Here is a 27,721-nt window from a genome sequence, read left to right as displayed (position 1 = left end):
GCAGACACGTGTGTGCATGCAATCACGTGTGCTGTGTATGCGTGCATGGGCTGTGTGTGTACGAGCGTGATTTGCGGATGTTCAAGCGTGATTTCTGGGAGGGGGATCACATATGATGTGTGTACATACATGATGTGTGTGCAGGGCACCCTAAACCCTGGGCAGGGCACCCCAAACCCCACCCTGCCCAGCCCCACATGCCCTCACCCCCCACCCACAACCAGCAGCTGCCCATTCTGCCCAGTTCCTCCCAGTCCCTCACTGGGCTCAGACCAAGATGATTCCAAGGGAGCCCCCTGGAGCAGTCCCAGCCCCTCATGGGCACCGGGAAAGGGTTGGCACAAGGCTGGAGCCGGGTTTGTTGCGGGATCTGATGGATCTGTAGGATACTCGGAGGTGAAGCTGCGAATGGAGCCGGGCAGGAGCTCTGGTGCCCATCCTGCCTCGATGCCCAGTGCCCGGCACGGGAGGTTTGGCAGCTCTTAGGCGATAAAATAGCTTTACACTTTATTAAATATATTAAATCTTAATAATTAAATAGTTATGGAGCAAAGCTGGCCCTGCTGAGTGTCCCATCCCGGTCGTGTCTGAGCAGCCTGGAGCGCGGGGTGGATTTTGGGACGGCGGCAAGCGATGCGGGATGGGAACCGGAACACCTCGGGAAACACCAAAATGCTGGCAAAGACCCCAAAGGGCACTGCTTTGGGAAGGGGGTGCCGGCTGCCGGGCAGGGAAGGATCAGCCCACCACGGGACCCCCACCTGGGAAGGTCCCTGCGGCACACGGGACGCTCAGGCCGCGCTTGACGCCAGCAGCTCCTCACCCCAGGGAGCTCCACGATGTGCCAGGGTGCGGATCCGGCGTGACCAGGGCGATGTCTGGCCTTGCACCAACCATCCTTTCCCGGTGAAATCCATCCCTGTCCTTCGGCGAGAGGCGCGCCGGGCACTGCGGCCCTGCCGGGGAATTCCTGCCGCCTGCCGAGCCCGCGGCGTTCCCGCTGCCAGCGCCGGGCGGGCAGGTCTGGGCAGCTCCGGTGCCGGAACACCGGGACAGTGCTGGCGCTGGGTGGGTGCCCCACGGGCTCAGGGCGCAGCAGGGGATGGTCCTGTCCTCGGTGCCCCTCACCGTGGTGTCCAACTGGGGGGCTCAGGGTGTGCCACCAGCCCCAGGCACCCGCTGCCATCCCCGCCGGGCAGACGAGACGCGCCGGCGTCGGATGACGGATCCGGGGAGTATTTTTATAGCCGACTCGAAGATTCCTCCTATAGTTTGGTAGTGTGTCTTTTTTTTCCTATTTTTTTCCTCCTTGCAAATCCAAACGGCTCCAAGGAAGGGTGGGAGAGGCAGGGGCTGTGAGCAGAACCCCTCTGTGACCGGAGCCATCCCGACATTGGCCTCGCCGCAGTCCCCGGTGCAGCCCGTGAGTGGCCCCAGGGTGTTCCTGGCGCTCACTGCTCCGGCTTTGGCTTCTCCAGGGAATTGTTCAGCTTCTTCAGCGTCTTTTTAATGCGCAGGGCGGTGAGGCGGGCGGAGGGGCTCTGGTACCAGCACTCCTTCATGACCTTCGCCAGCGCCGACAGAACCTGGGGAGGCACAAAAAGAGGGATAAACGGAAGGGTTTAATGGGGGGCAAAGGTCTGGCTCAGGGTGGGAGGGGGCGGCCCCCCTGGGACTCACCGAGTCGGAGAAGAGGCGGTTGGGGATCACGGGGGTCTGCTGGTCCACACACACCACCTTCTTCATGTCCTCGAAGCTGGGGTCGCTGGGGACGGCGTCGAAGAAGGGTGGCCGATACTCCTCCACGATTCCTGTGGGAAGAGGGGCCGTGTGAGGCACGGGGGGACAGTGGGGATCACTCCCATCCTGTGCACTCTGCATCTAGCACGGCTGAGCTGCTCCCTGCCTCGGGGGGCACGGAGGGAATCACCAGTGGGATGTGCTGGTGCTGGTGCCCACAGAGAGCAGCACCAGCTCCAGTCTTGACACTAATCCAGCCCCACCATGAACACCAGCTCCGGCACCAGCTCCAGACCCTGGCACTGCCGCCCCCAGCACTCACCCCACAGCCAGCTGGCCCAGCTAATCTCCTCTTAGTGCCTCCATATGTCCGTGCCCCCGCAGGGTTTAATCTCTGTGGGATGCCCCAAGCCCTCACCAGCTCCCTGCACCCCGAGGCGCAGCCCCCAAAGCTCGGGGTCCCCTGGAGCCCCCCCATCCCTGATACCCTGAGGCCATCCTGGAGGGTGAAGGATTCTGGAAGGGTTAAACCCAGCCAGCTTCAGGCCGTCCCTGCACATGGCTGGGGTAATTCAGAGTAAATGTGTAATCTGAGGGAGCCCTGGGACCATAAATGAGATTATCCCGGCCAGACTGCGCCTGGGGGGACCTCCCTCCCCACCCGCCAGCGCCCACCATTTAATTAATGATTCTAATGGGCTTTGCCTGATGAGCAGTGCTGGCTGGGCAGCCTCGAGGAGGTTCCTCCCCGGCACGGCACGAGGGGACCCCATCCCTGTCCCCATTCCCGAGTTCCCAAGCCAAGCCCCGGTGGCCGGAGGTCCCGGCCGTGGCCGCTTTCCAGGCAGAGCTGGGAGCTGCTTGTTTTCTAATCAGCGCTGAACAAACAAAGCACTGATTGAGTCTAATGGGCCCTTTAATCAGGGAGCCGGGTGCTGACACTAGATTACAGTGTTTATAATTTACAGCTAATCTTCTGGGCGAAGGAAAGGGGGAAAAGGAAAAAAAAAAAAAGGCAACAAGAGAAGGAGGGAAGGATGGAGGGAACGTGGCGGGCAGCCGGGAGCGAGTGGAGCCGCTGGCTGGGACCCACTCACCGTTCACCACCGTGCGCCGGGTGATCTCCCAGAGCACCAGCCCGTAGGCCCAGATGTCCGTCTTCTTGTAGGACTCGAAGCAGTCGGTGCGGATCTGCTCGCTCAGCACCTCCGGGGCCATGTAGCGCTTGGTGCCCACACGGGGGTTGTTGCCGATGTCCAGGTAGTCGCTGCCCTGGGAGTGCATGACAGCCAGTCCTGAGGGGGAAGGAGGACAGAATCACAGTCATTGGGGTTGGGAAGGACCTTTAAGGTCTTCAAGTTTAACTACAAAAGGCCGGGACGTTGGCCTTGGGCAGGGCTGTGCTGGTGCTGTGTCCCAGGATGCTGCATATGTGGGGCAGAACATTCCTGAGGCAACACATCCCTGGGTACCACATCCCTGGGGTACCACATCCCTGGGCTCTCAAATCCCTGGGTACCACATCCCTGGGGTACCACATCCCTGGGTACCACATCCCTGGGTACCACATCCCTGGGTACCACATCCCTGGGGTACCACATCCCTGGGTACCACATCCCTGGGGTATCACATCCCTGGGTACCACATCCCTGGGGTACCACATCCCTGGGTACCACATCCCTGGGCTCTCAAATCCCTGGGTACCACATCCCTGGGCTTTCAAATCCCTGGGTACCACATCCCTGGGCTCCCAAATCCCTGGGTACCACATCCCTGGGTACCACATCCCTGGGCTCCCAAATCCCTGGGTGCCACGCCCCGCCCCTCCATCTCACCCAGGTCTGCGATGCAGCACTGCCGGTTGCTCTTCACCAGGATGTTCCTGCTCTTCAGGTCCCGGTGGGCGATGGCGGGCTTGCCCTGGGTGCCGAAGATCTCCACGTGGAGGTGGACGAGGCCGCAGATGATGGAGGAGGCCAGGCCCAGGCAGGTCTCCACGTCCAGGGCCGTCCTCTGCAGGAAGTCGTAGAGGGAGCCGTTCTCGTGGTAGTGGGTGATGAGCCACAGCTGGGTGCTGGAGTTCCTCGACGTCATGTCGGAGGCGATGAAGCCTGGGCAGGGAGAAGAGCTGGCACCGTGGAGCCCCCACGCAGCTGCCCCCTCGCCTGCCCAGCCCTGCCGGCCCCCCTGCTCACCCAGGATGTTGTCGTGGCGCAGCAGGACGGTGTTGTAGATCTCCGTCTCGCGGAACCACGACTGCTCGTCCCGGGAGGAGAAGATCTTCACAGCCACGCTCTCGCCATGCCACACGCCTCGCCACACCTCACCATAGCGCCCTTTGCCTGCCACGGCCACAACACCAGTCACCGCAGCCCTCAGACCCCCACACCCTCCCCACCCCCAGCACGAGGCTTCAGACCCCTCCTGGGTCTGATGTTGTGGTGGCACCGTCTGGGGGGGGCCCGGGGCAGCCTCCCCCCCTCCTTACCCACGCACTCCACGAGGGTGATCTGCCTGGCCACCGTTCTCTGCACCAGGAAGGGCAGCCCTGAACCGCTTCCCGTGGTGCAGTCATCGTTCAGCAGGTCCTGCACAGCCGGGGTGACCATGGGGTCAGCACAGAGGCCACCCCACCTTCCCACACCTCGGGGGGATTTGAGGGTCCCTCCCGGAGCTCACCCACCTCCAAGGTGCTGTCTCCCACCATGGATGCCTTCAGCATGAGGTCAGTGTCGCTGAGGTCACTCTGCTTGTGGCGCTGCTGGGCCACCTTCCAGCAGAAGAGCGCCGTGAGCGCCACGAGGACGAGGAGGGCGAGCAGTGGGACGAAGATCATCAGGAGGAGGTTGGGCAGGGAAGGCGCCTTTCCCAGGGCATCTTCTCCTGGGTGGGGGAAATGATGGATGGGAGCGTGATAACCGAGGTCTGGGGGCTCAGGCTTGGACCTGGGGAGGGTGGCTCTGCACCGGGTTCAACCCCACGGATGGCAGCTCTGCAGGCACAGCCCAAGAAGGGACGCCCGAGGACATCTCGCTGGCCCTGCCCCACCTGGGAAAAGGTGACTCTCGGGGGGCTGAGCGAGGGCAGGGATGATCTGCAGACCCAAGCACACCTCCAGCTGCGTGGGCAGCTCTGCCCCTCGCCCCTGTGGCCCCGTACCTTGCAGGAAGATCTCCAGCTCGGCGTTGCACATGCGGGACTCGCAGCACCTCATGCCGTACTGCTCCGTCACGGGCGTGTTGCAGTGCTCCAGGATGTTCTGGGAGAAGCAGCCCCGGTGCTGGGTGATGGTCCCCTCCTCCCTCCTCTTGCTGACGAAGCACACCTTGCCCGTGCAGGTGGGCTGGCTGCAGAAGGGCACGTCGCAGGCGCACAGCAGCTCGTCTGCGGGCACGAGGAGGGGGCACGTTGTGCCACTCGGACCACCCTGGACGGGGGCTGGTGGCTTTGGTGACAGGGACATTGTCCTAGAGACTCCCGAGCCAAATTTTGAGAGTGGGCAGCCTGGGACTGCCATGGTCCAGGAGGGGAAGGTGGCTGTGGGTGCTCAGTTCAGGGAGCCCATCCTGACCGCTCCTGGAAAATCGCTTGCTCCCAGCTGGGATCCAAGTGCCAGCCCTGAACCTGGGGGTGGCATCCAGCCCCAGCAGCTGGGATTAACTGGGATGCACTGGTTCACAGCACACAGGCACACCCTGCCCGTGGGGTCCCAGGGCTGTGGGAGCCGGATGCCGGGAGCCAGGATGGGATCAAAAGCCCCAGACTCAGCCAGCGCCTCCCCAGAGGGTGTTTCAGGCGCTGGGTGCTAATCCCGGCGTCTTTCCTGGAGCTCTTCCTGCCTTCCCCGAAGGCACTTCCCTGTGCTGTGGTGCCGGAGCAGCTCAGAGGGCGCCACGCTCCCCGGCGCCCGATTTAGCTCTGCCCTTTCGCGCAGAAAATATCCCTCCTGGAATCAGCGAGTTCAGCGTGAGGGCAGCCAGGCGGCCAGCGGCGAGGGGACAGCGAGGGGACAGCGAGGGGACAGTGAGGGGACAGGGAGGGGACAACGAGGAGATGTCTACCAGAGGCCAGTCCCCCTCCTGTGCCTGTCATCCCCCTGCCCCAAAGGCTGCCCGGTGTCAGTGCTGTGGGGTGGTGGCCAGGCCGGGTTGGGGTTGGTGGCCCCGTGGGCAGGATGGGGACTCGGTGGGGACTTGTCCCCTCAGTGAGCTCTGCTTGTTCCTCCCCGGCACAGCCACACTGTCCCCCTGAACAAACACAGCCAGCTGGACCTGTCCCCAGGTCACCTGGGGCTCCCCTGGGATGCTGAGCAGCTCCTCCTGCTCCTCACCATCATCATCATCACCATCATCACCATCATCACCATCATCACCACCCCTGGGAAGACACACTCTCCAAAGCACGTGGTGCTTTCCCAGCCTTCCCCATCTCCCCTCCGGTGATGGCAAAGCACTTGATCAACGGCAAATAATTAATGAAGCCGAGATCCTCCCTGGGGGGTGAGTCACGGTCCCGCAGGGGCCCAGCCCCTCGCTGGGGACGGCACCGTCCCCGAGGAGCCCCGGCTCCCTCTGCAGGAGGTTATTCCGGTCAGGGACGCTCCCGAAAAGCCGAGGGTTTATTTTAACCTGCCAATCACACCATCACGTTGGTACTCACCGGCTGCGAGGCCGAGGGACAGAGTCATCAGCGCCAGCACCGCGCGGCCACCGACCCCACACGGCATCGTCCTGCGGAGAGCGGAGTGGTGAGAGCGGTCCCTGCACCCCCGAGGGGCTCATCACCAGCCCCGGGGGCTTTGGGAAGGAAGAGGGGGGACTTGGAGAGGGAGAGGGCGGGCGGAGCGAGGTAGGATGTGTTGCTTCCAATGGAGTTTGGCTCCGGACGTCCTGGGTACAGCCCTTCCTGAGAGCACATCCCGGGACCTCCCGAGCTCGGGGGGCCTCCCGACCGTGGCATTGGACACCACAGATGGCACTGGCACTGGGACCTTGCCCTGCCCACGCTGCCCCAACATCCTTCTGCTACGCCAACAATCCGCATTCCAGCATTTCCCACCATTCCCGCAGCTCCTGCTCTGTAAAACCACGGCCCCCATGGGCTCGGCACCGATGGAGGTTGCAAGTCCAGCAGGGCCCAGGCCATGGGGTGGAGCTCAAAGCGCTCTCACCACGTGCACCGGAGCCTCCGAGTGCCGCTGGCCGCAATCCGGGGCTCGGTCCCGGCGGGGCTTTTGTACCCCGAGCTTATCAATGACACAAACAGGGGCAGCCAAAAATTCCCTGCTGTGCCTTGGGGGAAGTTTGGCTATTTTTTCTCTTCCTTTTTTTTTTTTATTTTTTTTTAACTTGTAAAAAGGGACATTTCTGCCAAGGCAAACACGGCGGAGCCCCCCACTGCCCCCCGCCCCGCTCCACGGCCGCGGGCTCCCGGCCCCTCCTCGGCTCATTCTTTGTGGTTCCCGACATAAACACGCCAAAGGCTCCGTTTCCTGCAATTGAAGAGCCCAGCCCAGCGCTGCCGGGACAGGAATCAAGATTGTTTAGATTCTGGCCTTGATGGGGCAGCGCAGTCACGCAAGCCCAGCCCTCGGGAGCGCGCTCAGACGCGGCTGACCCCGGCAGGCTCCGGCAGCGCCGTAAAACGGCCGGTTCCTCCCCAAAATAACTCTCTCACGGGGAGGAAACAGCGACCAGGTGCCAGGTCCTGGGGCTGGAGGGCAGGAGCTGGTCCCGGGTGCCCCGTGCCAGGAGTGATGCCGGGCAGATCCCCATCCAGATGCTCGGCTGGGCCAGGATCAGCTTTGTTTTGAAATCCCAACTCCCCTGGACCTGGGCTGGGATCAGCTTTATTTTAAAACCTCAAACCCCCCTCGGAGCTGGGCTGCAACTCCCTGAGTGCCCAGGGTGCTCCCAGGTGGTGAATTCCCTCTGTGGAGCCCTTTCCATTAAGTCCCCAGCTGTTAGATGGCTGTGGGGTGTTTGTTGTGAAACACAAAGTGGGCAGGGCCCAAACCTTTGCTGTATATGAAACATCACATGGATTGCCGGTGTTGCCAAGAGCAAACCTTAATCCAGAGTCATCCCTGGCATCCCACTGGAAAAACATCCTGAGTGCTTCCGTGACGGGTCGAATCAGAGCCTGCATCCCCATCCCTGTCCTCAACCTTCCTCAGCTGTCATCAGGAACTGCAGCTCAAGCACCCTCCTGGCATCCAGAGCACCTTTCCCCACCTGTGCCTGAAATCTTGAATCTGAAATCTTTCAGGACTTCAACAACAACCTCCTGGATGCTCAGCTCAGGGAGCTGCACAGGAGGGGCTGAGCTGCCCCAGTCTGGCTAAGGGAAGGCTGTGTGCCCACAGTAGGACAGAGCTCCACGGTGAGGCTCATCCCAGCTTGGCTTTGGAGACGGAGCCTCTTCAGCAGCCATTTGGCTCTCCCTCCCCCTCCCCTCCTCAGAGGGACCCGGAGTTTGGCTGTGCCAAAGGGGAACGTGGAGGTGGCACATCCTGCAGCGTCGCTGCCGTCCGTGCCTGCAGCCCTCGCTCCAGCCCCTGGCTGGAACTGCTGTCAACTCTCCCTCATTTTTCCCCGTGGCTTTTCAAAGTACACCCAAATTCCCCATTTCCCATGTTGATTCCAGCCTTTCCGTTGCAGCTGCGTGTTACTTCAGCTCTCTAGCAAGAACATGGGGACGGATCCTGTCGCTACCACACTGGGGTGAACCCAGGTTCACACTCCCAGCCCCGAATTCCAGCTTCTCCAACCCCGACATCAACACCGGCGTCCCACCGAACGTGAAGGGAATGGGGGCAAATCCTGCTTTCAGCTGCCCCAGGGGTAAATCAGGAGGGAAATGCTGAGCTCAGTGCAGCCCCAGGCCCCACAGTGCTCCCCCACTCACCTACAGCATCCACGTCCCCACAGCACTGCCCGGCCCTGGTGAGGCTCTCCCGGTCGCGGTGCTGCTCTCAGAGCCGGGGCAGCTCCACTCCGTGCCCTGCACCCCGGCCTGGGGGAGCTTCATGGGTCTGTTCCCCTCCCGCTGCCCGGTCCGGCACCGAGGCAGCTCCTGTGGCCGCGGCCGTGCCCGCCCTGGTGGGGGAACGTCGCCGTTCCCGGCCCGGCCCCGGGGGCTCGGCAGCCCCCGTCGTCCGACGCGGCCGCTTGGCAGGAGCTCTGTGGTCTGGATGTGGGAGAAGTCAAAAAAATGTTTCTTATTACTGCCTCTTCCTGCCTGGCTTCTCTCCACCACTCCCAGCTAATAAAGCATTTCCTATTGCTGAGCACACAGCCACGACCAACCTCCCTTCCTCCCGCTCACCGGGCCCCAGCTCCATCCTGGTTGCTCTCCCTCTCCTGTTCCTACCGCCTTGTCCTTCACCAGGCCCTTTCCCACTTGGTTTCCCAGCTTTCAAAGCAAGCCCAGGCCCATGGTAGGGGCATGGCCATCACAGCTCCTACCCTGGGCATCCCCAGGTCGTTGGTAGGAGAGCAGCCAGTTGCTTTGATGGCGATGGGAATGTTCTAGAGGGACGCCGTGGGAATGACCTTGATGTGCTTGGCCATCCTTCCAGCTCCAGACTCCAGCCCCTCATGGGGACGGAGCATCACAGCCCCTCAAAGGGCTCCCTGGTTATTCCATGTTGGACACAACACTCTGGGGGAGGGCAGGGGAGGATTTCAAACCTGGGGTACAGCGTGGGGTCAGGGGGTGCTGCTGAATGGTGGCTCCACTGGGGATGCTGAGCCCGGCTGTGGGCACCGAGCCAGGCTGGCTGGGCCCAGGGGCTCGTGTTGGCACATCCTGGCTCTTCCCACACGATGCCACGGTGGCCGGGGCTGGGATGCCTCCGGCAGGGCCGTTCCCACGGCAGGAGGTTGGGCACTTCCCGCTCCCCCAGGGCACACGGGAAGCGCCGCTTCCCCTTTTGCTGCTTTCGGGGCTGTTCTTTGGGCCACCCCAATCTCAGCTGCTTTGCACTTCTCCCACCCTCTCCTCCCCCTCCAGCGCCTTCCCGAGCCCCATCCCTGCCTTTCTCCCAGCTGCTCCATGACTCCATCCAGCATTGCAGCCTCTTTCCTAACCAGGTGCCAGGGCCTGATTTACCACCCTGTTCCCATTGCATCACCAGCCCCAGTTGCATCACGAACCCACCCGGAGCCTCCTTGTGCCGGGGCTTTGAGTCTCGCCGGCCGCCTCGCCCTCCTATCGTCCATGATCTAGGAAGTTTAAACAAACAAAAGCACAAAACCAGGATAAAACACGAAGGACCTTCACGGGTGACCTTGCCCGTGCAGGGTCCGGAGCTCTGCGGAGCCGGCGCGGGGGAAACGGGCAGTTTCCATCAGATAGGAGCCGCCCCGGAGGAAGCCGGTGCCTGCAGACGCCTTATCTCCGTGACCATCTTTGCTCTGGTCTGCAGGTCTCTGTGATCCAGCTGGAGATCAGCCCCTCCCAGAGTTATTCCTGGATGGCTCCTGCATCCCCTCCATGGGAGCAGACACAGGGTGGGTATCAGAACCCCAAATTTGTGGTTGCTGGCAGGGGTTACCCCAGGCAGCCAAGCACATCAGGGGAGGGCTGATGCCAGCTGGTTTGATCCCCACAATTCTATCTTCCAAACAGGACATCATTTTTACATCATAACCAACACTGGGGGGATAAACACTTGCTTAAAAACTTCTAAAACTTCCTAAATCCTAATCCTGAGTGACTTGAAGGGCTGGGATGAGTGGGGAGCCCCAGGCCAGGCTGTTGCTCTGGCACTGCCGCTGTGGGAAAGTTCATTTCGCCCCAGTGGGACTGACTGTGATGGTACACGACAGACAAACCAAACCCGTGGCAGGCTCCTGCCCCTCTGCCAGCTCTGAGTGGGGCAGACAGGGTGAATCAGCAGGGCTGGGCACCACCCGACAGCGCCGTGACCCGACATCCCGCGCCGGCCGTGGCGCAACTCCCGCCACCCCCTCGGAGCCGGAGAGAGACTTTCCGTCCCCATCCGGGTGCTCATCCCTGCGATGCCATCCCGGGGGGGGCACAGACATCCCTGCACCAGGGCCAGACCCTTCATGGGGGGGTCCAGCCGCCCCTCGGGGTGTCCTTGAGCAGTTCCTGGGGTGGAAGAGGGGACGAGGGGCCCGGTGGGAGCCCGTCTGTCCCTTCCCCCTGCGCGGCGGGAGCCAGGCTGGCGCAGCGCGTGTGCCACCCGCCCCCGGCTCATCTGCCAGTCGCCGGGAACTGGTGAGGGAGGGCAGCCACGTGCCGGGGAGCCCGGCCGAGCCAAGGGCTGGAGGGGAACAGACGGGGAGGCTGCAGCTCCTTCCTTCCCCACCGCAATCCTTCCCTGCCTGCACCTCCCTGTGCCCCCCCGAAAGGCAAAGCTGCGGCCTCGAAGTGGGGGAGTGGCAAAGGGAGAGGGTCCCAACGCCTGGCTAAGGGGTTATTTATTACCTGGATAACCTGGGCTCTGAGCTCTTCAGTGCTGCCCATTGCCCTCCTGGGGTCACACCCTGGGTGCTGCAGGAGCCAACGCCCCAGTTTCACCTTCCTACAGCCTGGGATGGACTTAGGAGGAGCCTGAAATAGGGGAACACCAGATCCCAGCTGCTGCAGCACTGGGCTCTGTCCTGGATAATGGTGGGGCTTCCAAGGGCAGCTGGGAATGGAGCAGACGAGCACCCCAAGGCTGGTTTCCAACCTGGGCCTGTCACCCAGAGCTCCCCCACCCTCCACAGAGTGGAGCTGCTTCCCCTGGTGTGCCCATCCACAACCCAGGAGTGGGGAATGTCACCAAGGGGGTGTCAGGGTGGCCAACAGACTTTGGCAGCGAGGGGGAGCATTCCTGCCAGCCCCACAAGCAACCCTGAGCTTTATTTGTGGAATCAATCCTGTTAACATGGCAACCACTTCCATTTTAATTTGCTCAACCGCATTCCAACACACACTGCAGAATCAAGAGCTCAGGAAGATCAAAGAGCCAAAATAAAACCACAGCAAAAAAACAAAAAGGAAGAAAAGGGAGCAACTTGTGCCACAGTCCTGCTCCCTGGCAGTCCCAGAGCCCAGTCCAGGCTCTCAGCACTTCGGTGCCCAGCATGACCAGGGCTGGGCCAGGGTGGTCGCCCTCAAGGTAGAGCAGATGAAGGACCAGGCAGAGGGTGGGGGACCAGTGGGGACATCTCAGCTGGGTGTGTACACCCACATCACCCTCCTCCCCTGGGCATTCCTGTCCCACCAGGAAGGAAACCATCTCCATGCCAGAAAAACCAGCAGGTCCGAGGTGACAGCGGGGACCTCATCTCCACCCCGGCACCTCCCGTCTTAGCGTTTCTTTTTCTTTTTCCTCTTCTCCTTCTCCTTCTTCTCATCCTTCTTCTTCTTCTTCCCCTCGTTGTCCTCGGCCTCCTTGGCCGCTCTCTTCTCCTCCTTCAGCGCCTTGTACCTCCACTGGGGCGGCTTCAGAAGGTGCTTGTCCTTCACACGTGGCTTCCTCTCCCTGGCGTCGGGGTCCGGGGCGGAGGCCTTGCTCACTTTGATTTTGGGGAGGGGGCCGACGCTGTTCCCGCGCCGCAGCCACAGCGGCAGGAAGCGCAGGAAGCGGGCGCCCAGCTGGCGTGGCAGCGGCGGCGGCGGCACCTCCATCACGGCCTGGCCGTTGCAGGAGGACGAGGCGGTGCTGGGCCGCGAGGACACTCCCGAGTCGGCGTCCGGGTCCGGCACGTGCTGCCCGAGGATCTCGGGCACGGACAGCCTGCGCTTTCCCACCTCGGGCGGGCTGTCGGGGCAGACGGTTTGGCAGGCGGTGGCCACGAAGGGGCTGGCGAGGGACGTGGTCATCCTCACCATGTGGTCCATCACGCCGTCCTCCTCGGCGTTGTGAGGGAAGCTGAAGGTGAACATGGCGCTGATCTTCTCCAGCAGCCTCCTGCTCCTGGATTTGGGACTCAGGGCCCTGGCCACCAGCTCGGCCAGGGCCGGCCACTCGGGCCGGTACTGGGCTCCGAACTGCTCCGCCCGTGGGCGCCGCAGGAGGGTCCGGATCCGCACGGTGGTCTCGAAGCGGCCGGTGAACCTCGCCCATTCCTTGGCCGTCTTCCCCTTCACGGCATCCACCGCTTCCAGGTCAGCCCCTGGAGGCAGAGGGACCCCGTGAGGGTCACCCCACCCCGAGTGGCAGTGCCAACCCCCCCAAGGCCCCGGGGAGCCGCTCACCCGCCAGGAGCAGGGCGGTGACGCAGTCCTCCCGCCCCTGCACCGCTGCCTTCATCAGCGCCGTCAGCCCCCGCGGGTCCCGCTGGTCCACCTCGAGCGCGGGGTAGTAGTTGAGGAGGTAGTTGACGATGGTGATGTGTCCTTAACAGCCAGAGAGAAGCTGCGTTAGAGTTCCGACAGTTAATGGGGAACGGCGGCCGGTGCCTCTCGAGGGGAGGGGTTTAGCAGCTGCATCTCATGAGGATGAAGGTGCAGAAGCCTGGAGGGATCAGGGCTGAAAGGGGTTTGGGTTTATCTTGTTTTAGGTTTGGCACCAGCTGCCTCAGCAGAGAATGCAGGAGAGAGTCCAAAAAATGAAAAATCCTGATAAAATCATCAATTCCAGCAAGGATACAATGGGGTGAGCCCTGCCTTGGGACCCTCCTCCTTCCCCCTGTGGTTATTCACAGGGAGGGACCCAGACTAATGAGGAAAACCATCTGGAGGTTTGGTCCCTGTATGGACCTTGGAGCCTTTGGGGAGGTAAATCCCAGCAGCTTTTGGGGCTTTCCTGGAGCACATGGAGTGGCTCCAGCCCAGCTCTCCACTTAATATGACACGTTTGGGACAGATCACTGCAGGAATTTCCATTTTTGCACCAGTTCTAAAGCTCTGCTGGGGTGAGCCATAAATGTAGCTGATGTCACACATCCCTTGGCATCGCCGCCTTCCCAGTGGTTTTAGGGTTTTTTGGTGGGAAGCACAAGCCCCTTCCCAGGGGCTGCCTGTGCCGAGGCCGAGGGCGATGCTGACCTGCCTGAGCTGCCATCATGAGGGCCGTGTTGCCGTCGTTGTCCTGCTGGTTGACGTTGATGTAGGGGCACTTCCGCAGCAGCGGCACGATGTCCACGAAGCCCTTGACGCAGGCCACCATCAGAGCGTTCTGGAGAGGGGACAGCCCTTGGCACAGGCACTGCACCATCCTCCCACCACGCTTCTCCCATGGCCCCCTCCATCCTCCCCCTAACCAAACCTGGTGGACTCAGGATGGAAGGTTCTGCTCCACGGATTGGGTCTATCCCAGGAGGTCCATTACACCCGGGCCTCTCCCTCCTGCCCCACCAGGCTTTAGAAACCACCAGCCTTCAGGATTTGCCTATTCCTGGAAAATCCTCTGTCTGCCCCGTGGGATTCCCCTTCCAGCCACTCACCCTCCCGTTGATGTCCAGCTCCGTGGCCTCACTGCGGGTCACCCCCGACTCCAGCCTCTCCCACACCAGCTTGGCATCATTCCTGGCACAGCACTGGTACAGGGTGAGGGCCCCGGTGCCGTCGGCCTCCGAGGAGGACTCATAGCAAGGGTAGACGGAGTCATCGGAGAAGATGCTGCTGCTGTCCGAGGGCTCTGAGGGCCCCGAGGACTCCTCCTCCTCCTCATAGTACAGCTCGGGGTCGGAGTCATCCGGGCTGGGAGTGGGGGCTGCAGCGCGTTCTCCTCCACCGCAGGCATCTGTCATCCGGCCCGGCCGGGGGGAGCGAGCCCAGCCTGGCCCCGCGCCCTGCCTGGGGCCAGGAGCCTCTCCTGGGGGCACGAGGGGGCTCTGGGGACGGTCACTCCCCCTGTGCAGACACAGAGTGGGTGTGGGAGCTGTGGGGGCTCCAGCATCCCCCGTCCCCCCGCCGGAAACCTCGGCCGGCTCCCAGCGCCCGGCACAGCCCAGAGGGAAAAATGGGGAAACGCTCTGGGAATTGGAGAGGTGGATAAGTGTCCCATGGCCTAGGTGCTGAATCCAGGTGGGCAGGAGATCGGGAATGCCTCTAGGGATGAAGAGCTGCTGATGGGGGAACCAACTGCCGAGGCAAGAGCCAGCAGCAAGGACACATCCACCCCTCCAACGCCACACTCTGGGTCTGAACCCTTCTCAGCTGCCCTCTTCATCCATCCAGTGCACATCCCAGGGCAGGCAGGCACCTTTCCCAGCACAGTAGCCAGGAGCAGCTCCCCCAGGACACAGGGCAGCCGTGGCACAGAGCTGAGGGCAGGGACTCAGTGGCTGAGCCTGCCAGCAGGAATTAAACCCTTGTGCCGCTGAGCAGGAGCCAACAATTAATTGGTGGCAGCCGTGAAAGGAGGAAAAGCTTCAGGAATTCCATTAAACTCTCCCAGCCCTTGAGCATTCCCAAGCAGGGCTGGAGGATGTTCCCCTCACCTTGGTCTTACCTGGAGCTGCTCAGACCTTCCCCGTGGGTCCTTCTTCAGCTGGGCAGCATCCCGACCCCAGCCAGGGGGGAAGAGTCACCAAGAGACTCTGGAAACTCCCCTCGAACCCTTTTCAGGGAGAAAGAGGTTTGTGCTCCAGGGCTGAAGAGGCCTTTTGACACCAAAGCTGTGACAACCCTCACGTTGACGTCGGTTCAGCTACCCAAGAGATCTTAAATTAAACTGTTGCTTAAAATGGCTCCATCCACCCTGAGCAGGATCAGGGCAGGATTTAGTGTCTTTAGCCACGGAGCTGCTGCGAGCCCTGGGCTGTATTTTTATACCTGTCTCACACCGGTGGGATGGTGCTGCCTGAGCAGCCCCAGGGGCTCAGCTGAAAGTCCCCAGGTTGCTCTCCAGCTGCCTTTATATCCAGGTAAATTGGCTTAGCAGGCAAATTTGTGAGTCTACTGGTCCTGCCCTCTAGCCAAGTGCTTGGATGTCTGAACGGTGCAGGTACAGCCAATAAAGTCTGAGAATCCCCCTTGAGAGCTGCCTTGGAGCCTCCACCCCACCTCCTCTCCTGGCAGTGGATTCCAAAGCCCTCAGGGCATCTTCAGCCCAGGATTTACAAAAACTGGTTTCCCAAATTCCATGTGAAACCTGGCTGTTCTCTCATCTTCATCTTTAAAGGTGGTTTTTTTGTGTATAGTTGGTCAGTTTTTGTGTGATTCCTGGGCTTCAGGGGCCAGCTGGGCTGTGGGATCTGGGAAAGGCCATTTCTAGTCCCAGGATCAGCTATTTTCATGCCAAAAAGGCAGGAGTTTGGTGCCAAGGCAGACCGTGGGAGGCCACATTCCCCATTTACAGCAACCCCTGAGATGGACTCCCAAAGGTCACTTCACTGCATCCTTGAACGTGAAAATATGGAGCAGATGAAGGATCCCAGCTGTTTCCTCTGTGCTGGGCTCATCCTGCTGGGAGGCACGGGCTGGGAATCCCAGTGTTGAACATCAGGATCCTGGGGCTGGAGCTCCAGACCGTGATGCTGAACACCAGGATCCCAGCTCTAAACACCAGGATCCCAGCTCTGAACACCAGGATCCCAGTGCTGATTGTCCAGAGCCCAGACACGGCGTGGCCATCGCGGTGTGACCCCGGTGTAGCCACCCCCTGCCACCCTCTGGCTCTGCCTTATCTCCGGGGAGGACGGGAGCAGATTTAGGGCTTAGGGAGTCATCCCCAGAGCCCCGTGCCGTAATCTGCCACCTGGCACAAGTGGGAGGCTCTGAGCCGGTTGTGTAAGCCCGGGGCTGGGTGCCCAGGTAGGTGCCGAGGTGGGTGCCAGGGGAGGTGCCCGGGTGGGTGCCGGGGTCGATGCCGAGGTGGGTGCCGGGGGAGGTGCCCGGGTGGGTGTCAGGGTGGGTGCCGCGGTCTCTGCTGCCGTCCCGTCCCTTTGCCGGTGCCCTCGGTGGGGTCGGGAGGGTCCCGCCAAGCACCGTGCGGTCCCCTTAGGGTGACCGGACCGGGGAGGGGACTGGTGCGAGTGGCACCAGGGGACGTTTCTCGGCCAGCCTTGGGTGGCGAGGGGATTTGCAGAGCCCGCGGCTGCCACCAGGGGATGCCGGAGGCCGCAGGAGGCGGCGGCGACCCGACCGGGAACGGGGCTGGGAGCGGCCGCGCTGGGAATGGGGGGTCCGGCCCGTGCCTCCAGCACCGCCCCGGCCCCTCGCCCGCCGGATCGGCCTCGTGTCACCTCTGGAAGGGCGGGCTCTGCTATTCTGTTTTATTATCATCATCATCACCATTATTATTTATTTTTTTTCCTAAGAAGTTTGTACGTGGATGTCAAAGCATCCTCCCGACCGTCAGAGCATCCTGCCAGATATGACGGCATCCTGCCAGATGTGAGGGCGTCCTGCCAGATGTGAGGGCGTCCTGCCAGGCATCCCGGCGTCCTCCCGGGTCCCACAGCATCTTGCCAGATGTGATGGCATCCTCCCAGACGTCACAGCATCCTTCCAGCTGTCATATCACCTTCCCGCAGGTGATGGCATCCTTGTAGCCGTCACAGCATCCTTCCAGATGTGGAGGCATCCCTCTAGACTTCCTGGCATCCTTCCAGATGTGATGCCATCCTCCCAGATGTGATGCCATCCTCCCAGGCTCCATTGTACTTACCTGAGCCTTCCCTGCCTGGGAACCTGTCCCTTGGGGTCATCCTGGACAGAGGGAGGGAGGGAAGCACAGCTGGGAGATAAATAACCCAGCTGACACAGGGGAATGGTCCCTTCCCAGAGCTCTGGATCTGACTGCTCCGCTCCTGGCTGGGATGCTCCCACTCTCCCGGTGATCCCGCACACCCTAAATCACCGCTGACACTCGGGAGCCTCAGCGCAGGTGGGGGCTGGGGAGGGGCTGCAGGACAGCCCTGATCTTTCACCCCTCGCCCAGGGTCCGGCTGGGAGTGCCGAGCCCGGTGGTCTGGCCCAGGTCACTCATTCCTCACCGCCTGGTCATCTCCATCACAAAACCAGCAGCAATAACTCAGCGTGGACGGGAAGTGGAGGGCGTTGATTTAGGTCTGGGGACGGGCTCTGCTCACCCTGTCCCTCCTTGCTGTGTCCGAGAGCAGCTCCCTGTGCAGGAGCAGGCTGAGGGGACACGGTGACACAATCTGTGTCCCCACATGGGACACAGTCCCCATGCCAGTCCCCTGCTGGCCCCATGTTTGGGTGCTGCCCAGGAAAGGAGCGGAGTGGCCGGGACAGGGCCGGTGCTGCTGGGATTTGGGGACTGAGAGGTGTCTGGGGTGTCGCATCCCGCTCCCAGCCCGGCCATAAATCAGCGGTGGGTGTCACCAGAGGAGATGACAAAGCCACCCTTGGGCTGAGGGCTGGAGCAAACCTGGGGTCAGGCCGTGATTCATGTCCCTGTGGACCCCGCTCAGGGCTTTGGGGTGGGCCAGGGGTTTCCAGACCGTGGTGCAAACTCCCATCCCCGGCCTTGTCCAGGCACCCCAGCACCTGCCCACAGCCTTTTCCTTCCACCAGTCACTCCAGAGGGGGGATTGTCCCTCTGGGTGGGTCCTGCTGTGCCGAGGAATGTCCCTCCCTGCCGCTGGCGAGGACAAAGCAGTCAGAGCATCCGTCACACTCCGCTGGCCACCTCGAGGAGCTGCTGGCCCTGGGACAACAACCTCTTGTCCTGCGCCTGCCTGGATGCTCCTGGAGGATCCTGTAGGATTCTGTGATGGCACACAGGGAAGCACGTGCTGGAAGCCGGGGGATTCACCGGGATTTACCTCCCGTGCACGTTAAGACCATAAAGCTCCTCAACCTCGAGCCGGCAGGGCTGTGACACGCAGGAGGGGTGAGCTCTGGCAGGAAAAAAAAAATACAGAATAAAATAGAAATCTGACCTTAGCCCCTGAATTCACACAGAATTTCACTAACTCAGACCAAAAGGATCTGGCCCTGTCAGAGCCAGGCTCTGCTGCCTGAAAAGGCAATTAAGGACCTGGGTGCCTTATAAATTAATTTTTTTCTCATTTTTTTCTCCTTGGAAGCAGGATCAAAGAGGGTTTAGGAGGATTTTTCACTCGAGTTCTTCCATTTGCCTTTCTTTTTTTTTTTGTATTCCAGCTCAAGGGCAGCACAACCCACAGCCCCTGAGCCCAAACTGGATTGGATCGAGGGTGCCCGTGGGGAGCAGAGTGTGGGAACAGGCACTGGCAGCCAGGATACCAAACCAGGGGGGTGTGAGCCTGTCAGCCCCTTGGCACAGTCTCCACACTCACACTGGTGAGAGGCTCCAGCAGCTCCCAAATCCACGGCTCCATCCATTCCCACCCCACCCCACCATCCTCCTTTTTAATTTAGGACCTTGGGGTTAAAAAAAATAAATAAATGCCAAGAGAGAGGCTTTTCTGATTAAATTACAGCTGGCCAGCTCCAGAGCCGGGGATCAATTTCAATTTCTCCCTGGTTTGTTTTTTTTTATTTTGGAGGAGGGGGAAGCTCCGGGGAGGAGTGGGGAGAGAATCAGACTTGCTAATTCCCTCCCGTCATTATTCCTGAAGGGAAACGGTGCCACGTGAGGTCCCTGGTGTGCGGGGAGTAATTTAGGGTTGCTCTGTGAGGCCTTCTATGAAATTTGGAAGGAGAGGGGGCTCCCCCCCACCCCGGTAATTGTGTTTCTGGTGCCGCAGATGGTGCTGGCTCCGGGTCCTTGCTATAAAGAAGATGGATCGTGGCGTGTGGAGGGACTGAGGTGACGGCATCGCTGGGCTCCGTGCTGAGCATTATCCATCAGCCCTTTACGAGGCAGCGGGAGCCGGGACAATAAGGAATTGCCCGGCAGGTAAAGGCCACCACGTCCAGTGCCCGGTGGCCCTGCCCCCAGACAGATTCCCCATCTTCACCTGAGGGTCTTTTCATTATTACTCCTGGTTGTGGTTGTGCCTCTCAGCCTTCTCACATCTCCATTTTTATGGAGATTCCGCTTTTATGGACTCCTCCCTTCCCCAGGAGCCCAGCACAGGGAAGCACCGTGTTGGCTGTGGGGTCACTCGTGTCCCTGTGCAGGAGTGGAGGTGCCCAACATTTGGGCTCTGGTCCTTGTGGGCCTCCTCAGACTCAGGATTCAAATTGAGAACACCTCTTGAAGCTGCGATCTCGCAAGACCTGTTAGGCCCTGGATGTCTGGAATGGGATGAGGAAGAGCCTGGCTGGCCAGCCAAGCCTGGAAACGAGTCCAAGCACAGCAGGGAAGGTCCCCGTGGGCTGGTGGTGGCCATGAATGAAATAATTGATTTTTTTTAATTTTTTTTTTTTTAATGCTTGTGGCAGGGAAATGGCTTTGTCCTTTGCAGGAATTTCCATGTATTTATAAAACACGGTTACTCGAGCAGTTCCCTGGACACCTCCTCTCCCAGCACACCCATCCTCTTCCTCCCCTCCAAGTGCAGCTGCTGCTGCTCACAAGGGTTTTCCAGAGGGTGTGATCTTCAGCCCCTGGAGCTGAGAGGGAAAACCTCAGAAATTCCCTCAGCTCCAAGGGGTCTCCTGCTCTGGGAGCCCTGGGGAGGAACAGGGGCTGGAGGAAAACTCAGGGAGCTAAAAGAGGAGCCGGATCCCTGGAGGTGGAAACAAACACCCAGGTGTGGGGAGGAAACAGAACAGGGGAGTGGGTTGATGGAGCTGCTCCCACCTGGAGCATCCCTGCGTTCAGGGTGCCCTGAACCTCGGGAAGGGACCCACAGGAGAGCCTGGGATGGAGCTGGGTTTGGTGATTTGCAGGACGTGACAAGGCCAGCTGGAAATGATGGATAGGAGGTGGGAAACGCCGGTCCCCAGCTGGGCCCGGGGTGGCAGCGGCGGCGAGGGGACGTCCCCAGCTATTTATCATCCCTCCCCAGGCCCCTGCAGGGCTGTGAACACCCAGTGCCCAGCACGTGGGGGCGAATTAACCCTTTCCAAGGATTCCAAAGGGGTCTGGGGAGTGGGAGGAGGCTCTGCTGCTGGGTCCTGGTGGCAGCAGGAGGGTGTGGGTTTGCCCCCACTCCCTGTCTCTGCCCCAAAGCACCCGCAGATGGGTGCGATGCTGCTGCTCCAGAGCTGGATTTTGAGGGAGCTGGGCTGGCTCTTTCTCAGGTGGAAAACAGTCTGTCCCTTCTTCCGGGTTTTTTTTTGGGTGGGGAAGTGCTGTGCAGGGTGGGCAGGCTGAGGTCAGCAGCTCATCACAGCAGTGAAGACGATGAGCCCCAGCACCTTCCAGAGGAGGGAGGGGAGGTCCTGGGGTGGAGGGGGCAGCAGAAAACTGCTGGATCCACAGGGAATCCCCCAGGCCCCGCAGCTCCTGGGCCAGTGCTGATTATTAGATTTGGCAAAATATTAGGGGAGTGTTTGGAAGGTTAATTAACACAAGGTTCTGCGGCCTGGGAATGTTGGTTCAGCCCCGGGCTGGGGGGGTCCGGCTGCCCATGGGAAATCAAACCCGCCCAGGACCACCCGGAGCCGCTTCCCAGCATCTTCCCAGCACCTCCCAGCATCTCCCAGCACCTCCCAGCACCTCCCAGCATCTCCAGAGTCCAGGACCAGCCCTGGCACTCACTGGCAGCCGTGGTGCCATTCCCAGCTCAGGATGGCAGGGAACGAGGGGGACACAGAGCCCAGGGGAGGTTTGGGGTGGTGACACCGAACACCCAGGGTCCGCCTGTCCCCCCCTTGGGCTGTCCCCCCAGCCCGGGGCTGGGGTGCAGCCGTAACCTGATGCTCCCATTCCTGTGGTGTTTTACAGGGCTGGGCATGTGGTTGCATTTTGTTTTGCCAACCTCTGCTTTCCCCGAAGGAGGGAATGAAAGGGCTGGTTTATTGAGCCTCCCGAGAGCCCCGTGGCTGCCGAAAAAAGCAGATGCCTTCTGCTTAATCTGGCCTGTTGCTATGTAAACCTCCTTCCTGCTTTGATGTCCCCTATAAATACTCCATGTGTTTCCAATAAACTGGCATTTTTATCACTGGAGCTGTTAAAGGCAGATCTGTGTCCGATTTGTCCCCGGGCCCGGCCGGGGGGTTCTCTGGGGGGAACCTCCCTGCCCTTGTAAAGGGGTTCATTGTATCTGGGGGTGGGGGTCCTGCACGGGGAGGGGACGTGGCGATGGCACCTCTGCCGTGTCCTGGAGGATGCTCCCAGGGGAGTGGGATGTGCCTGGGTGCTAATCCTGCAGTCCCAAACCTTGGATTTGGACCGCCAGAATCCCAAACCCCACAGCCCCCAGGACCCTCAGGGCTTTGTCAGGGCTCCCCCTCCCAGCTCAGCCTCTCCTGAGTTGCTGCTCACCCGTGTTTAATTTCAGTGGCTTTCACAGGCCAGCAGGAGGCCCGGGGGCTTCTTGGGGACGAGCTCAGGCACCTCGTTATTTTTATCCCAACCCTTAATTTTGCAGCTCCAGTGATGGGACGGCCAAAGGGAGAGCAGGGAACGCATCCCAAAGTCCTCCTGTGAGGAGCATCCCTGAAGCAAGGACCTTCCTTCTTTTTGTGACCAGCATTTCCCTGAGCTGTTGGGGTGACACCCACGCTCCGGGCACCACCAGCACCAAGCTGAGCTCCCGTGGAAGTTGCAGCACGAGTGGGCTACCAACCGTAGGGCTGGGCTACCGACGCCTCTGCCCTGTTGGGAAACAGGGGGGAGGGCCTGGTTGTTGTGGGGGGTGTTTTAATCCCGGGTTTGGCCTGAAATGTGGTGTCAGGGGCCTGGCTGATATATGCTGCGGGAGAAGGGGTCGGCAGCGGCGGTATTCTTTATTTTGACAGGGCAATGAAAGTGTTATGTAGTCGTGACGCCTCCCCGCTGCTCCACCCCCCTCGGCCTTTATCAACCTGAAAGAGCCCAGGATCCTATTTATAACCTAACCTGAATTGTGCCGTGCCTGGGGAAGGGGCCACAAAGAACAGTGATTTATGAAGGAGGAAAAAAAACAATGCAGACCCTCCACGCTCGCCCCCAGCCTGAGGGGAGACCCCTTCACCCACCCCCAGCCCCGCGGGGAGGGACCTGGGGGGGGTTTGCATGACGTGGGAGCAGCTCCTGATGTTGTTTTTGGGGCTGAGATGGGAATCCAGAGCTTCCCAGGCACCTGATCCCTGGCTCGAGCCACTCTATGGACCCAGAGCTTTGCCCTGTCCCGTTGGGTTTGCAGCGTTCCTGGGTGGGTTGTGTCCAACATCCTGGGTGGAGGGGTTTGGACCTCCTGGTTCTCTCCTGCAGCTCCACTCACCTCGAGATGTGCACGAGCTCCTTCCTGCAGTTGTTTAATGGGTTTCAAATTAATTACTTGGATAAAAAGCGCTTCCCGGCGGCGCTGACAGATTGCCAAGCCCCTCGTTACGGCGCAGGGGGAAGGGGAGGGATGGCAGGGAAGCTCCTCTCTGCAAGGTCAAACCACTTCCAGCCCTCACCTCTGCCTCTCTAATAACGCTGTCAATGAGCACCAGCAGCTTTGGGGGGACAGGACACCCTCTGTCTCCCTGTGCAGTCACACCCCCACCAGGTCTCAGGGGTTGATCTGGGTGACTGGGTGCCACCCTCACCCTGGTTCAGTGCCCCAAACCCACCCTCACCAATGGCAGCTCAGCTTTCCAATGTCTGTTCTGGGCTCTGAGCAGTTTGGAGAGAGCTCGGGGTCCCTGTGCCCCCTCCCTCACCTGTGCCCCCCTCCTTCCCCTCTGTCCCCCTTTTTGGGGGCAGGGTGGTGACGCTGGTACCACCAGCGGGCCCCTTGCCCCTTGTTCATCTGCCGGGTTATTGCTGCTGACATCTGAATTTGGCGTGTGGAAAACCTTCCCTCCTGGGCCGTGACACGTTGATGGTTGAAGCAACCCAGCAGGGTTTGGACTTTCCCTGCCCTAATTGCTGCCAGATTTCTCAGCCCCAGGCCCTGCACTCCCCGGGGGGAAGGGGCTGCACGCGTGGGGAGCAGGATGGGCTGGGGAAAACCCACCTTGTTTCCCTGAGACTGGGGAAAGAGGGACCAGCAGGATCAGAACATCGGAAATGGTCAGTGCAGAAGGGTCTGGAAGTTGAGGTGAGCAGCACCAAATGCCCCCTTAAGGATGCTCAGCCTGCTGGGGGGGCGATGTCCTCCACCTCTGGATCACCCTGGGGGGGGTTGTGCTGCCTCCCACCCTCCATGAGCTCCCCCCTCCCTGCACAACCCCCCACCCTGCCCTGCAGTTTTGCACCGAGGAGCTTAACGAGGGTGTTGGTTCTATCTTAACTAATTTACCCTCGTATACATCGAGGTCAGCCAGGGTGCAGGGCACTGCAGCCCGAGTGAGAAAAGCTCTTGACAAGGGAGATGCAGCTCTGCTTTCCGTCAGGCGTCAGCCCCGCTGCCGTCGGCGCTTCCCTTCAGAGCCAGCCCCGGGATGTGGCACCTCCCTGCCCCTGGAATCGCTCTGGGAACCTCCAGCAGGTCCCTCACTCTTGGACAGGTCTCTCCTGCGTCCAGAGGATGGACTCAAAATGCAGGAGACCTTGGTTTTCTTCTTCCAAAACCGAACCAATTCTGAGGCTCAGAGCTGTAGAATCTTCTAATTTAGGGCTCACTTCATCCAAACCCTGCTCCTCTTTCCTGGTTTCTGGAGGTCAGTAGGCACATCTGCAATGTGCTTGAAGTCCTTCTACTTGACCAAAAGTCTTGCAGCAAGTCAAGAGGTTCCTCAATGGAGACATCCAAAACGTCTGGAACGATGCCTGCTCAGAGTTCATGTTTCATTGTGCTTTGATTTATCATCCCTTGAGTTAATTATTGACCTTAGCCTTGCCTTGGTCAATATTTACCTCCCCGGCTCAATAAATCTTGACGTTCACCTCAACAGAAGTCAATATCTCCTTAGTGTTTATCTATTCCTTCTGCTGCTAATTTTGCTGAAAGCTTTTATTTACCCTTTGAAGCGCGTGGGGAGGAGCCACCTTCGCTCAGACAAAGCCCCTGCTGCTCCACGAGGGCTCACGTGGGACCTCACGGGCACAAACCGAGGGTGGCACCGCTCAGCCGAGGCAGGACACTGCTCTCCTCCATCCAGCCCATGAGATCTGACCAATTTTCCACCTTTTCTGATGGAGCTGGGACCGCAGCCTGGCTGCTGAGGGGACCGTGTGGCCCTACCAGCCAGGCTTGGAGCTGGACAAATACTGGGGTGGGAGGGAGAAGAATTGCAGCTTATCCTTGAGTATTTGTGGACAGACAGGCCAGTCCTTGCAGGTGTCACTCCTGCTTGGCTCCTTGAGCAGCCTGTGGTTGCCATTCTCGTGGCTGGTGGTGGGACACATCAGCTGGAGGTGGCTGGGGACGTAAGGCTGAGGACATGGGGGTTTGTGGATTCCCCTCTCTTATCCCTGGTGTCATGTACAGAGTTTGAACTCCTGAGCCCAGGACAATCCCTGCTGGGTGCTGGATTCTGCAGCACTGGATGTGGCCAGAGGTTTCTGTCTTATAACCATCAAATTACAATTCATGCTGAGTGGAGACTTGTGTTAGTGGTGGGCGTGGCAGTGCTGGGTTAGTGGTTGGACTCGAGGATCTCAGAGGGCTTTCCCAATCTTTATGATTCCTTATCGGGTTTGGGAATGAATCACTGTTCCTTGCCTCTTGTTGCACATTCCCTTGCCCACCAGGACCCCCTGCCATAATCCCTAATCTGTCTCCCCCCGCCAGCAGAGGGGAATAACCTCCATCCCTGCGCTCCTGCCTCGAACTTTTAATATTTTAATTGAGTGAATTGACCTGGAGTAGTCCATTGAACTCTGCCCGACCTTTTAAATAACAGGTCAAGGATTTAGCTTTGCTGGGCTGACCCCATCCCTTATCTGCTAACGCTGCTCCTCTCTCAATTAGCTGCCGCCCCCGACCCGCTGGGGTTGGGACCACTTTGCCAGCGTCGCCGTGGCCTCCTCCACGCACGAGTGGGCAACGCCACGGCCTCCACGGCTCTGAAATGGAGATCATCTGTGCTCCAGGGGCGTTTGCTGTCCTGCAGCATCCTCCTGCAGGGACAGGCCTCCCTCAGGTGTCCACCCAAGGGCCCAGAGAGAGCTTCAACCTTGTCCTTTACCGGTGGGGAGAACTGAGGGGGAAGCAAAGATGAAGCTGCTGTGAGGGTCCTGTAGCAGCTTCAGCCTCATCAGCCATGTCAAGGAGACTTCAAGGGCAGTTTTCTCCTTTTCCTGGAATTTATAGGTCGTCAAGAGGAACAGCTCCTGAAGCAAAGGGAGGTCACCCCTCAGGAACAGCTTGAGGTGCTGCTGGGACCCAGTGAGAAGGTCCTTCCTTCCCAAGAACAACAGTGGGAAAGGGTTATCAGAAGAACCTGGAAGAGTCACCCTGTGGGTTATAGAAGGGATTTGTTGGCATTGCAGCAGACCTGGGAGATGGGATCCTCCACAGATCCCATCAGCTCCAGCAGGAGGTCCTGTGTGAGGGGCTAAACCAGCAGGTCTCTCACGCTCTGCAGGCTTGGACAGATCTCTCCTGCGTCCAGAGGATGGACTCAACATTCAGGTGACCACCAGGGGGTTTGAACCTCAAACCAGGTGACCTTTCAGGTCCCTCCCAAGCCTTCCAAGCCATTCCATGGCTCTACATGGCCCCTCAGGGGAGGTTCAGCCACCCCTTCCCACCCTTCCCAGCTGCCCTGTCCATCTGCTCGGGCGAGGTGACCGGTGCCTTCCCAGGGAGCATCGTTTAACTTTTATGGGGGATCCGAGGGGGCCAGGGAACAAATGCAAAGATTTGTAAACCCATAAAACTCCGCCTGATCCAATTTTATCTCGGCCAGGGCCTGGCTTCGGAGAGCGGCCCTGGGTTACCCAGCCCTGTTAAATTAGCACCGGGCTCTGCATTCCAGAGTATAAATATCTGCCATTGTAGTGCTGAGGAATGCGAGCGTGTTGGAGTCTAAAATTAAAGAGCTGGGACCGAGGCATCTCGGGTTACCAGAAACAAGACTCCATTGTGCTCCCGTCGGGGCTTCGGGGAAGGCGCTGCGAGGGTTTAGAAACCGCCCGGCTTTAAATGCAAGGGGCGGACGAGCCTTTCACTGTAAAATTCGGGTGAATCCCTGGATTTTAAACCCCCGTGGCTGCTGCTCCGGAGGGCAGGCTGCCCCGCCAGGCGCAGGGAGGAGGATGCTCCGGGGTTTTGCAGCGTTTCCGGGGGGTTTCTGTCACCCGTGTGGGATGCTCTGGGGTCCCGTCCTCTTCTTCTGCCTCAGCTTTAATCACATGCCTAAGCTGAGCCCCTCTGAGACTCGGGTCAGTGTGAGCTCAGGGGGAAGGTGCTGTAGGACCCCCTCCTCGCGCTTGGCCCCATCCATGCCCACCCTGGAGTGCGGCGGTCGCTCCGCTCTGTTTCACACGCGGAGCCGCCGATGATGCTCGGCTGATGTTTACTGGCAGTGAGGCCACTTGTGCAGAGGAATTTCTGGCCCCTGGAAGAAAACTGGTGTGGGGGAAAGGAGTGGAAAATAGGTCAGGGAATGGGTTGTGCTGGGGCTGCACCGAGGGGGTGCACAGGTGTCGTTTGACCTGCCGGGGGTCCCTGTGCTGTGGCATCCTCAGGGAAGGCCCTGATCCTGGTGGGTCCTGCAGCTCCATGGAACCAAATCCTCCAGGGGAAAACTCTCCCTGCTTCTCACCTCGGGCGCAAACATCTCGTTGGTTGAAAATAAGGGACAGGAGGAGAAAGAAAAGATGAGTCAGATGGAGAAATGGAGTAGAAAAAAGTCACATTTGCTGTTATTTGCTGGTTTTGCTCCCCCACTTTTGCTGGGATGCGAATCTTCATGAGGGGGTTGATTCTGTCATCATCCTGGTGCTGCTTTGGGTTTGCCCCCCAGCTCCTGCTTCCCAGCACCCAGTGCTGGTGCAGCAACAGCCACTGGACACACAGTTCCCTGGGGCTCTAGGGCTGGCCCTGGGGTGGATCAATCCCAGTTCCTTCCCACCTTAACGAGGGTTTCACGTCATGTCTTGCCCTGACTCCGTGGCCGTCACTGATGTGACACAATGAGGGGCTGCCAC

General features: G+C 60.0%; 2 protein-coding genes across 3 annotated transcripts; both read right to left on the bottom strand.

The window, feature by feature from the left end:
* Positions 1-494: 494 nt before the first annotated feature.
* On the bottom strand, positions 495-8,911 carry ACVRL1 (activin A receptor like type 1). Of its 2 annotated transcripts, XM_050331035.1 has the most exons (10): positions 8,647-8,911; positions 6,400-6,470; positions 4,900-5,124; positions 4,424-4,623; positions 4,229-4,328; positions 3,936-4,082; positions 3,576-3,851; positions 2,838-3,035; positions 1,681-1,811; positions 495-1,586 (listed from the first exon to the last, which is right to left on the bottom strand). In XM_050331035.1, exons 2-10 carry the CDS (start codon positions 6,464-6,466, stop codon positions 1,452-1,454), a joined length of 1,479 nt encoding a protein of 492 aa, XP_050186992.1. In that variant the 5' UTR covers positions 6,467-6,470; positions 8,647-8,911; the 3' UTR covers positions 495-1,451. The 2 variants fall into 2 exon arrangements, with proteins under 2 accessions (XP_050186992.1, XP_050186991.1); XM_050331034.1 differs by having other exon boundaries at positions 3,576-4,082.
* Positions 8,912-12,102: 3,191 nt separating this feature from the next.
* ANKRD33 (ankyrin repeat domain 33) lies at positions 12,103-14,453 on the bottom strand (the record flags this gene model as incomplete). Its single annotated transcript, XM_050331038.1, has 4 exons — positions 14,148-14,453; positions 13,750-13,879; positions 12,958-13,098; positions 12,103-12,875 (listed from the first exon to the last, which is right to left on the bottom strand). Coding segments are annotated over exons 1-4 (1,350 nt in total), but the record flags the coding sequence as incomplete, so codon positions are not given.
* Between the last annotated feature and the right edge of the window lie 13,268 nt (positions 14,454-27,721).

This window comes from Myiozetetes cayanensis, unplaced genomic scaffold (assembly GCF_022539395.1).
Source record: "Myiozetetes cayanensis isolate MyiCay16 unplaced genomic scaffold, myiCay2020 scf47, whole genome shotgun sequence".
Taxonomy (NCBI): domain Eukaryota; kingdom Metazoa; phylum Chordata; class Aves; order Passeriformes; family Tyrannidae; genus Myiozetetes; species Myiozetetes cayanensis.
The sequence above is the reverse complement of the archived record's forward strand: the minus strand, read 5'-3'. Positions and strand labels throughout refer to the sequence as shown.